The sequence below is a fragment of the Penicillium angulare genome (assembly GCF_028827245.1).
Source record: "Penicillium angulare strain IBT 27051 chromosome Unknown utg000005l_segment0_segment0, whole genome shotgun sequence".
Classification (NCBI taxonomy): domain Eukaryota; kingdom Fungi; phylum Ascomycota; class Eurotiomycetes; order Eurotiales; family Aspergillaceae; genus Penicillium; species Penicillium angulare.
Genome location: NW_026623164.1, coordinates 3,648,762 through 3,660,823, shown reverse-complemented (window position 1 = coordinate 3,660,823; position 12,062 = coordinate 3,648,762). Strand labels below are relative to the sequence as shown.

The following is a 12,062-nucleotide window of genomic DNA, read 5'->3' as shown; positions in this document are numbered from 1 at the left end:
TATTAGTAGTAGTATTGTTTTAATACGTAGAGCCTACTAGATATAATATAGGATGTATCTTTATTACTAGTAATTATAATACTTAAGTCTTTACATAGAACCTAGGCTTATAACCTATTTAAATACTAGATAGATAGTATATAGTATAGTAATATCCTCAATATATTACTTATTCTTACACTATCTAACTGTTACTGCATGCATGTATATTGATTGATATTCCAAGTGGAGGATCAATGAACGACGCATGTTGATATTAGAACGGGCACATGACTTACCGAGGGTTCTACCCCCGGACCCCTCACGTGAAGCACACGAACCATGGTTGATATAAAATGTATGAATGCTTGGAAGCAGTAGAGTTCCAAGGATTAGTTTCTGTATAACTTTATGAAGAGAACTCTATCTAATATCACTACTTCTTATCTGCCTAACCCTTTGACATCAATCTTAACACTAACATACGTAAGGTTAAAGATATTCGAGTATTATATAAGTATTTGCACCAGTTTGCACTCTCCACTTCAACAAGTTACACGACATAGGATGATCCTCACCCGCTCTCACCCGGATCCTCACCCTGTCTATTGCACAATCACCCTATCTCATTCTAGTCACACAGTCCTAAAGCAGCACTCACTCATTTCTCGCCCGACAATAAACTCATAGAATACTCAATCTATATATTCCAAGTTGATACTCAATTGGTACATACGACCACAGGGTGTGGAGAACAGGGCTTCCCGTCCGCTCAGCCGCACTTAAGCCACACGCCGGTCAGTTAGTAGTATGGTGGGTGACCACATGCGAATCCTGACTGTTGTATGTTTTTGTTCACCCATTTTTTTTGATTCGTTGGGAAAGTGCTCTTGCCGCCCTACCCCTTCAGCCCTTCACCTGAGCGTCCTGAACAACACTATTTTGCACCTGAATATCCTGTATAGCCCTGAAGCGCTGATGTGGTCTCCTCCCCCCGTGCTGACTTTTACTTTTAGGTGCGTTGTGAAAGTCCCACATGTATGGTCTGGCCTTGGTTACGCCTATTCCAAGGGCGCAGTAAGAATAGTAGCAAATAGATAATTAAATGATGGAATATTTATTCCATATACCCGCTTTATTCTAAAAACTTGGGACTTATAACAATAAACGTAGACAGCCATGATATTTCAATGTTATTCTTTTCTTACTTTCTGCTGTTTGAATCTCCTGATCAGGAGGAGAAGAAGGGGAATAGTAATACACACATATAGTAGTCCTGTCTTGCAAGCGATTATAGAAGTATTTAAAAAAAAACGTACAATAAGTATTTTAATGACGAGTCCTAGGAGTATGGAAGCTTGGCATAAATTTCCATCTTAAATATGGTTCGTGTTTAAATAGGCGCTTATACGCGTTATCCATAACGCGCGTTTACTCTTTAGTCCGATTGCGCAAATTCCTGTAGTATAACTACATGGAGGAGACTCGGGACGGGTATGTTTGCATGTTTGGACGTTTGTATGGTTTGACCCACTCTCCAGACCAACTATCTGATTGGTCTGGAGAGTGGACATCCGCCTACATGTACGTAGCAGAGCTTCCCTCTCTCCTTCCCTTCTTCAACGTTTTTATTCGTCGTTCTTCGCACCTTTCTCCATCTTGGTAGATCGTAGGCACCTCATCACAATTCCCTATATCCGACTAACACCAAAAGCTCCTAAAATTCTTGGAGTATAGTTTCAAGGGTAGATTAATACTCGGAGCCGCTTAATCTCTTTTTTGTCTCCAATTTTATGCGCTCCTGCAAATTATTGATTTCCAAAATTTCAGATGGTTAATTTTCGGGCAAATTTGGTATTCTGATATTGAGTTTTTAAAGGGTTTTCCCGTTACAAATCCTCTAAAATTCAAAGCGAAAAATGCCTATGAAACTTTCGAGCTTCGATATTATCCTTGGGAAACTGTCTCTTTCCCACGAATCTGCTTTTCAAGAAAGGGAAAAAACTATTACAAGGGCAGAGCTAATATATATTTGTGACACTTTCAAATAAATAGTTCAGGGCCCCGGATCATTCGGGAAGGCCATCTTGATCGACTTATCCAGATCTTTAAACCAAAAGGATTCTCTTGGCTCAATCCTAAAAACTTCACTCAGGTTTCAATCAATCGCGATGTTTTCCAGTGAGCATTAGCTCAGAATGGTCAAACAGGGGTGACTCTATGCAGCTTAGAGTAAATTATACTATATGTTTTGCATCATCTGAAGCTGATATTCAACCAAAATGCTAGACAATCACATGTGCCCGTCACCACGGGTAGTGATAGTTACAAATATTGGCTGTGCCAAATATTGACTGCATTAGTAACGATTCTAATAGGAAGTTAATAACCAATAAAGAGACTATCTCCAACTCGATATCAAACAATTGTATACCGCCTTGTCTCATATTCTTTAGCGCTTCAGGTGCTAATTGATATGACTGGTGCTCGTAGTTGAAAGCCTAAATTTAATATAAACGATATTTTTGTATTGAGCCATACCGAGGGCTCATTTCCAATTGGTAGTTAAACACCTTTGTGTTTAAGTAATTCATAGGAGTGAATAACTTCCAAGATCGGCGGCTGCCCAGGTGCCCACTCACCCTTATTATACGAACTGAAACTTTTCATGAGTATCTGTCGGGGTGAGCCTAATTTAGGGTGGATCTCGGACCCCGCACTTAGCCGCTGGCAAGGGGCCATCACAATGCAAGGAATTCCATTTAAGTTGTCTGTTGTGAAGGAATCATCACCGCTCAAGCAGGAGAATCCATGGGGCTCCAAGGAAATAACCATCTACAACGTTCGTTTTGAAGTGCCTGCGGAACCAAAGGACTTATCTACCAATTTACCTTTCGACCTTCTCGTTCACTACTATTTTCTCGACAATGACCTCTATTGAGCAGCAATGGAGTGCTTTCTCAATTATCGACGCCGAGGGTGAAGAAGAATACAAGCCGTCATCAAAAACGCATATTTTGACCGTTTTTGCTCCCTAGCTGTTAAGCTTCGCCAACTACGAACAGGAAGCTTGAATGAACTCTTCTGCACTATTGATACCACCAGATTCACAAGTGGCGCATGCAATATTGTGGTCGCATTAAGCTTCTCCGATGGGCTCCAATGGGTAGCCAGAATTCAACTCCCGCTCATTGATGAGAATGATGATAGTGAAAGTGTGGAAACTTCACTTCTGAGTGAAGTCGCGACAATGCAACTGATCCGCGCGAAGTCCACTATACCTATACCCAGTGTTTTTGGGTACGATGCGTCACCTAAAAACATTGGATATCGGTACATTTTGATGGAAGCTCTACCAGGCCACGCCCTCACCAGCCGGATGGCGGTCTCGATACCGGACGAGTACAAGGAAGAATTTGCAGCTCGGTTGGCTGGCCACTTATTTGACCTCAGCACAATTAGCTTTGGTCAAATTGGACGCCTTGGCAACTCGCTGGATGAGTTGGGTCAACATATCATGCTACCATTCTCAGTCCCAGGATCTTCGAAAGAGATCCCCTCCCGTAAATACCTCGTTTGAATTCTTCTACAGACTTCGCAAAGAACATACCTATTCAATACTCCGGGACCATGCGGGAGATAATGAATGGGAGGCAGCAGCCCGATTGCTGGGGAGCTCCGTGGCGGCGATGTTTACCGAACAAAATATCAATGGTCTATTTCCACTTTGCCATGTTGACTTTCACTACAACAACGTGCTCGTTGATGATGAGTGTAATATCACCGGTCTTGTAGGCTGGAGCAATGCTCAGACCGTGCCCCTTGAGCGATTTGCCATCATCCCAGAGTTCGTCGCACCGCCAGCTGCACCAATTGCATCCAAACAAGCAATCGCCAGCTTCCGCCAAACCTTTGTGAGAGCATTGGCAAAAGTGCAGGTTGAGCGCGAGGGATTGCAATCTCCAGAGCAAGGGACACTATCACACCTCTTTGCCTCTCCTCGATCGGAACTTGTTGTTTGATGTACCTACAGCTATCCCTGGAGAGCTATCTTTGATGCCCAACTGATTCTTCCTTTGCTATATGGAGAGGGCGCTTACTGGGTGGACTTTCAGCGCTATTATACAGAGGACGCGATATAGATTTCAAATAAGATCATCCATCGCTGGGTGTTATCTGCTTGGTATTCTTTTCTTGAATCGGCCCGTAACATCTTGCTTGCCTCCAGCTTTTATTCGGAAAAGAATAGCTCTCTCGCGAATAGGGATAGCACTGTCTCAAGTTCAAGTACTGACAGCCCCGAGCTAAGTAATAACTATTAGTATAAAATCTTGAGCTGAGCCGGCTATTAATTTTTACCGTGACATTATTGACCATAAGATTTATAAAGGAACGCCAATAACTGATTAGTGAAGTAATAGGGGCAGCTGGCCAGTTGGGCACCTGTAGATGGAGAATTAGACCAATCAATTTATAAATCACTGGAGCTATGATTCCCCCTTTTGAATGCTCTGCCTCCATTTCCCTTCTCCTAACCCTGGAATCTTTGAACACACCGCATTGATCATGAATACTCAACACCAAATTCCTGACGTGCATTGGTTTACGAAGTCCAATTTAGAGCAAAAGAATCAAACAATGCCATGGCTGAATATTCCCATTTTGGGACTATAGAAGTAATAGTATTTAGCGAAAGCGAGAAAGAAGCATGTGCATTTGGAAAATACACGGCCGTATACTTACTGAAGAGAGTTTTTTTTTCTTTTATGCTCGAGCAACCTAAAATTGACCAAATAGTGTGCGAGGTGGAGTCTTATGCAACTTGATTGCAGATGCTGAAGAATTGATGACGCATTCATCGAAGTTAAATCAGGGAGGCGATGTATTTATTATTCGCATCCGTCAGTGATAAAACCGCAACTGTGGCCTTTTCGCAACGGTGAACTTGGACCTCTCCATGACCGTTTTGCGCCGGCAGCAACACGCTTGCGCGAGAAGTTTCAAATGGATCCACTTTTAAGAGGACGACATGATTACTTTAGTGAATTGAGAAACACAAAATAAGAAACCTCAGTACGGGATTCCTCCTGAAGGTCCGCGGATGTCCCTTTCCGGATCAGTGCTCACTCCGTCGCCGCTTTTGCTCAGTGTGTAGGTAATCGGATAAGTTAACTAGTTAGTTAATTCCTTTTTCCTATATACGCTGTATATCCTATGTACAGCATAGATTGGAATTATATAGTACATATTACCTAATTATAATGCTTTTTACACTATATCTGCTTTATAACGCAATAAAGGGAGCCCATAACCCGAGGACATACCTTTTTCAATGAAGGATAGATCTTTGTTCCCCTTATGGTCAGCGTATTCATTTCACCAGTAAGACTACTAAGAAAGTCTCATCACGTTCGCATCCATCTCAAAGTCGACAATTACATCATTGAATTGCAGCCGTTACAATTTTTTAACGTAGATGACGTATATTTTCTTATCAAAAGACAATCTCTCCGCCTCTGAGTCGCCTCGTCAAGGGCCCGACCCGCGGCCCGAACCGACAATGTAGTAATGAGCAGGATATACCAGAAGTGCAACAACCATAGATCTACCTTCCCCACATGCTATCCAAGCAAATAATTTCTGCTCCTATTGAATTTACTGTATTCCAAAGTAGGAATACATGTCAAGGGATGTGAAATTCTTATCTTTGATGGTAAATCACATCATGTTTTTGGAAAGCAGTGAACTAGTATCTCACCCAATTGTCGGAGTCCCCCCAGTAACCCTTTGCAACTACTCTACAAATCGCAGTTGATCAAATCTTGATCCAAATTCTTCTTCGGTCAATCCAGCCCAGAATGCTGTGACAACCATTTGCAGTGGGCGGGGATATGAAGCATCTTGGTAAGTCGAATATAGCTCTGTATATGTTATCAATCTATGTCTGCTGAATCAAAGGGGTATTCTCGTCAACTATGATATTGACTAAGAAGATTTTATTGAAGCTTATAGCGTGATATGATATTACTATAAGAGGGGAGGGATCGAGGGCTGACTAGACCGCCATGGATAGTCTACGTATCAGCTAAGTTTCATCGGTCAAGTTCATTCACCTCAGTTCAGTTCAAACTCCGCTGTCAAAGCTGAACGAGCTGAAGAATGTACTTTTGTCAATGGAAACATCATTGCCATACCCACTTTCATTGATCAAGCATCAGATAGCCCTGGTTAACTTGACCAAGTAACTTGATCTCGGTGTAGCGGGATTCAAAGCTACCATGGTATACAATTTACCAGATCAGGATTTGCTGCTCAACTCAAAATGTAGCTATCGCCATAGACCAATATGTGCTGTTTGTGATTTATTCTGACGTAATTCATCTTCTTGCATCGCGTCATCTGAAGCTTTGTGCGTCGTTGTTTGGAAAGCTTCTACAATCTTAATTTGATATACCATACGTATTTTCTCGTTGTATGCGGTTGAGATTTACTATCTCCCGTAAACATCCGGAGAATGATACATTGACTCTAAAAGGATTATGTATGTTACAGTTTGCGAATTTGGGGCTGCAAGTACGATGCCTATAAGTTAAGATGACAATACACCACTGCCACGGGGCTTTTCATGTCTCAATACAAAGCTCCTTCGTAACTACCAATTATTTTGATCAAGCTACCTTCGAAGTATCATGGCTGACCAAAAGGTGAAAGAAATACTTGACGCATTTCATAACCTGAAGCCCTTTGGTGCTGCTTCATATGTTGACCCGCTTGGGGGGCAATTGTCTCTGCAGGACCCTGGTGGAATGTACGACAAGGCTCCAACGACTTTATACAATGAAGTACCAAGTGACGACTATGAGATCCTGGAGAAGTTTAAAGTCCAGACGATAGTGATTGGAATATCTCGGAACTCGCGCTTCTCCTTTAACCGGGCCGTGAAAGCAGTATGTATAAAATTTATCCTACAAAGAACAAAGACATTAGTACTAATAGTGGTTTGTAACAGGACGGAATCCAGGGAAAGATGCAGGCTGGAGCAAGCAGCCTCGCACACGTGCTGTATCGCGACTACTTGGAGAGCGTTTTTCACAGTTCCACTAACTCTCATCTTGATCTTTCGAGTCTGGAAAAAGACTCTGACTTCTGCGTTGCGTTTGCGACTCGAGTCTTGGACCCTGATTTCATTAATCGTATCCTGATTTGGACTTATATTAATGAATCAAAAATATTTGCTGAAGCGATCGCGTTTATATATGAGCGCGTGCGCAAGACATTGGCAAAGTCTCATCCCGAATTGAGCAGCCGGTCGGCCAAATCGCATTGGGAACCTCACGCCAAGAAGAATTCAGACCTCAAAAACATTCAACAGGTCGACGAGTTTCTGACCACGTCACTTCCCATAAAGTGGTCTGATGAAAAGTCATTACAGGGCCCATCGTTTCCTGCTATGGGAGACCAGTTGATTGAGATTTGGTTCGTCAGTCCCAAATGGCAGGGTCTGGTCAGCTCTGCTATCAGTGAAATGAGATCTACTCCGGACTGGGTGCGGCAAGGCTCCGGCGGACATTTCCCTGTTACAGTCCCAGGAAGTGATATTTATGCCGAGAGACTCCTAGATTGGGTAAAAAACCAGTCCTCCAAGTACGGTGAATATTTCAGTAGTTGGGTCCCAGATACTATCGTCCAACATCCTGCCACATGGTTAACATGCTTTGTGTCTGGAACCAAAGTTTCCACTGCGCGAGGAAATGTACCCATCGAAGACCTGGAGCCAGATGAATGTGTCTTGACGAAAGCGCCGGCGGAGTATGGTACGTAGTTCTACATACCTTCGTATCCACTTATTGAATCGTACTGACTCAAAATTCAAAAAAATACAGGCCTGTTATCCGACGAAAAACCGTACGAATCAACAATGCACGGTGGAGAGCATATGTCCAAGCTGCCGCTGTTTGGATTCAATGATGAAGAGCCTTTCTTCACCGCGGGCCATATATTCTTCACCATGGCAGGTCCAAAGGCCATTGCCCCCAGTGTAGCTCGCGAGGAGAATCCAAGCGTCGCCGTGTCAAGGCTATATCCTGGCGATGTACTTTATCGCCTCGATCCTGAGAGACTCGTATACAGGAAGGTAAAGCTTGAATCGTTTACTGTCGGAACAGCGGATGGACGTGGCGTGTATGGCCTCCACTTCCGCCAAGGGAGTCATGGAGGCGCACGCTACCATGCCAATGGGTACTTGGTGGCCGCAAATTATCCTGAAGTGACCATTAAGCGGTTTGCAAATCACTTGGCCGCTCTGCCTATCCGAAGGCAAAGAGAGGCAGTCTCCTCCGTAAGAAAATGACAACGTAAGGTCAATGGATGTCAGAAAAAGAGCTAACATCATGGTACTAGATCCAACGTCTACCATCAAATCTCTCGGCCGTATTTGGATCCTTGTTCCCAGTCTTCAAGAAAGAATTTGGGCCGGACCGGCCAAGGGATATGGGGGATATTCAACCCATATTGGAACAGGCCGAGAGACGACGACGCGAACAAAGGCACCCAGCCCACGCTCTAGTCAGGGAGTTCGATCTAACCCCCGTCTCAATCAACTCAAAGCACAATACAACGCGTGTGTCGATCTGCAATGGCGCGGTGCTAGTGAATGAAAGGCTTGTGCAACATGCTGAAGTCACTCACGAGTATGTACATTGGAGTGTCAAATTGCCCGACGAGAAATGGCAGCATGGCTCCATTCGCCTGAACCATAATGCGTTGGTAGCACATGGGGCTATCGCAGTCGTGCCAGATGCGCGGTCATTGAAAAGCAAGGCCGATTTGTCGTCTACGGACGCCACGGTGACAGCTGTAGTCGGGACAGTTCCATCCATAGTAAACACACCACTCGCCACCGATAAAACATTTGCCACTGCTAGAGAGGCAGATTTATATGTCCCCTCCACCTCCGAAGGGCATACCACATTTTGGACTGTTAAACTCACAGTCTATCAGGACAAGACTGGCGGCTTCTCGCCCTTGATTACCATACCAGCGCTGGACAGCTATGTGAAAGAAAATAAGCTGATTTCAATCTACACATCCAATCCTTTACCCGATAAAAAGTTCATCATTGGACAGGCTCAGATTGTCGATGGGAATGAGTTTGCAGTGGACGATGCTATCAGCAAGATGTCTGGGCAGTCGAAGCCCCCTAATTTCAAGAGATTTACAATCAAGCTTAATGCTCTCACTGGGGAAATCCACGGGCATTACTCGGAATCTGTTTCAAAGGACGGTTATATCTACACAGAGGGCCCCATTCACTCCCTGTACCAGCAAGTGGACGATGGCCAAGCTAAACTTGTTGCAACAGTCTCGCGGCAAATTTCGGAGTCAGAATTTGCTGACAAGCATTATGGTTTACAGTGCAATCTTTATTCAGTATCCGCCAATATCCACGAGAAGCCTCGATTTTCCACAATGCTCTTAGCACCTTCTGATGACTCGCCACTTTCAATACCAGAACTGCAAAATATGGACATCCCAGACAGCCAGACTAGTCATGAACTGACACAAAACTATCTCATGGCAGCTGCTGGTTACTGGAGGGGTGAAAAGGAAACGAATTTGTTTGGCGATGGCAAGCCGGCAAATGAAGATATTCTGCCTGATTCACTGAAGAAAGAATTGTCAGACGATAATAGGAAATTTTTCAGCGACTCCTACAGCCGGGGCTTGTTTTTGCACAGTTTGTGCACGGATGAAAAATATGCATCCCGCTTCAATAAGGACGATAAGGAGAAGCTTACATACTTTTGGAGAGGAAAAGTAAGTCAATTCAAGGAGCTAGTAACAATATTGCTGTGCATGCACTCTAACACGTGGTTCGAATCCTGCACAGTCCAAAGGCTGCATCAGTGTGAAATCACAACTTGGCTCTGTCAGCACAATAGCAGCAAACGAGTCCCTGTTGAAGGCCGTGCCTCGCTTGCGTCAATACCGAAATGATGGTAGTGTAGATTGGGCTGAGAAGTACTATACTTTTCTAAGCAGTGACACACAACTGAACATCATGGCGTTAGCGAAAGTTTACAATAAGACAGACCTTCTGACCCAGCATTGTCAAGTCCTGGATGTGATCGACCGCACGAACAACAAGTATGACCAGAAGCTGTACAACCAGATACTTCAAAAGAGCATCATGATTTTGACATACGAGGGGGGGGCCAGTCGACGCGAACGGTTGGCCAAAGTACGCAACCGAATTCGCCGAAGTGCTTTTCGAGAAAATTGCAAGCAATGATCCGAAGGTAGCAAAGGAATTGAGGGAAGAATTGCACATCGACATGGCCGCTCTGAAAGAAGCATATGGAGTAGATTCTGCTGCTCAACTGGCAGCCAGACTTTATGGAGCCGGAACTGAGCTTGGGCGATTCTTCCAAGCATTTTTCAAACAAGGATTTGATTTTGTCGGGAAGAAAAACATGGCTGGTTTTGCAAAGATGATGTCCTGGGTGAAAGATCAATACCAGAAAAAGATGCCTGACGAATGGAAGTCAACAGGGTCAAAAGTTTGGAAAAGTCTGACTGCAGTCACTTCCATCATGTAAGTCTGATCACTGGCTTGAGGTAGGAATAGCATGCTAACCTCTATTCACCACTTGACAGTGCTCAAGGCATCCAAATTTGGCAAGCTGTGGTATTCTTGATGAACTGGGATAATCTGAATCCTGCGGACCGAGCTGCGGGGATCTTGCAAATTGTGCAATCCACTCTCACATTAGTTGGTGACGCAGTAGGTATATACCGTATGTTCCGAGACAAAGCAGATAGCGAAATTGGACTACGGCAAGCAAGTGGACAGATGAATGCCCAGATTGGAGGCGAGAAACCCCGAATCCGCGTCGAAGTGGACGGTAATGAGCAGGAAGTTATCGAGACACATGAACTAGCACAAGTCAACACGGAGGAAGGAATAGCCGGTACTACTATTGAGGAGCAAGTCGCGACTAGGACCGCCGCCTCAGAGATTGAAGAAGAGGTTACATCGCGCTTTAATCTTGCAGAGAGTGGAGAACTAGCGTTAGCTGCAGTGACTGTTTTGGCGAATGTCGCTGTTGCTGTTGGACTGGGAATCCGGATTGCTAAAGAGTGGGACACCGAGTCAGTGGGCATCAAGGTGCTGGACATTATCTCCCTCAGTACAACCATTGCACAAGTGTCCCTTGGTATCGCAGAGATCGCCTTGTCTCTTGCTGGAGTGGAGAGCATGATCCTTCCGGGACTCGGTGCAGTTGTCGCCCTAATAGGAATAGTACTGATGTTTGTAGAGTGAGTATCATCTTGCCTCTAGGGCTCCGAAACTCTCATTGGTCCGATATGATTTCTAACGCCATCCTTGCAGAATGTTCGTCCCCCGGAAACCCCCCGAGGATCCGGTCAATAAATATATTGATGCCAACGCTTCGACCTTTGTCGAGGACATTACCAGTCCGCCTCAGCCAGAACTAACCTACTCCGTGCCCAAAAAACTGACTGTGGGCGACAAGAGTGCGACGCTTGAAATTAACATGAGCAACCCACAGACTAAGCCTGTGAAAATCAATAACTTTATGATCTCATTACCTGTGGGAGATGACAAGTCCGACTTGTTCAAGAAACCGATCGTTGCAGAAGACCAAAAATCCGTTCAGAATGGTATTACCTGCACTGTAACCGGAAACAAGGGATACACCTCCAAAGCTATATTGGATCAATCATCCGCGAACGACAGATTCAACATCCTCATAAAGAACACCCAGAAGGAAATCCCAGTCTTCGATAAGCTCACGGCCACTATATCGGGGACCGTTAACGATTCTGGAGATACCGGAACGATCTCTATTCAAGAGGTACCGACAGAGGACGTTTCAGGCAAGGCCACAACCGACCGAATCAAAGAATTTACAGTCAAACGTTCATAATATGAGTTCGACTTTATGGAGCCTCCTGCCCCCGTTCAGACTGAATACAAACATGTCTCACGGGAACGATTTGATCTGTTTTTTAGACAGTCGAAAGACGATAAGCGAAGATAAAGATAGTTCTTTTGGGCT

The 12,062-nt window shown here is 44.4% G+C and overlaps 2 protein-coding genes across 2 annotated transcripts; both read left to right on the top strand.

Annotated features, from left to right (window-relative positions):
* Positions 1-2,906: 2,906 nt before the first annotated feature.
* Positions 2,907-4,001, top strand: N7478_008732 (phosphotransferase family protein; the record flags this gene model as incomplete). The annotated part of the gene is made up of 3 exons (XM_056924946.1): positions 2,907-2,958; positions 3,018-3,542; positions 3,583-4,001. The coding sequence occupies 3 exons, from the start codon at positions 2,907-2,909 to the stop codon at positions 3,999-4,001; spliced, it is 996 nt and encodes a 331-aa protein (XP_056777672.1).
* A 2,667-nt stretch (positions 4,002-6,668) lies between these two features.
* Positions 6,669-11,930, top strand: N7478_008731 (uncharacterized protein; the record flags this gene model as incomplete). The annotated part of the gene is made up of 8 exons (XM_056924945.1): positions 6,669-6,926; positions 6,989-7,793; positions 7,863-8,317; positions 8,380-9,795; positions 9,869-10,140; positions 10,187-10,573; positions 10,636-11,298; positions 11,372-11,930. 8 exons carry the CDS (start codon positions 6,669-6,671, stop codon positions 11,928-11,930), a joined length of 4,815 nt encoding a protein of 1,604 aa, XP_056777671.1.
* Between the last annotated feature and the right edge of the window lie 132 nt (positions 11,931-12,062).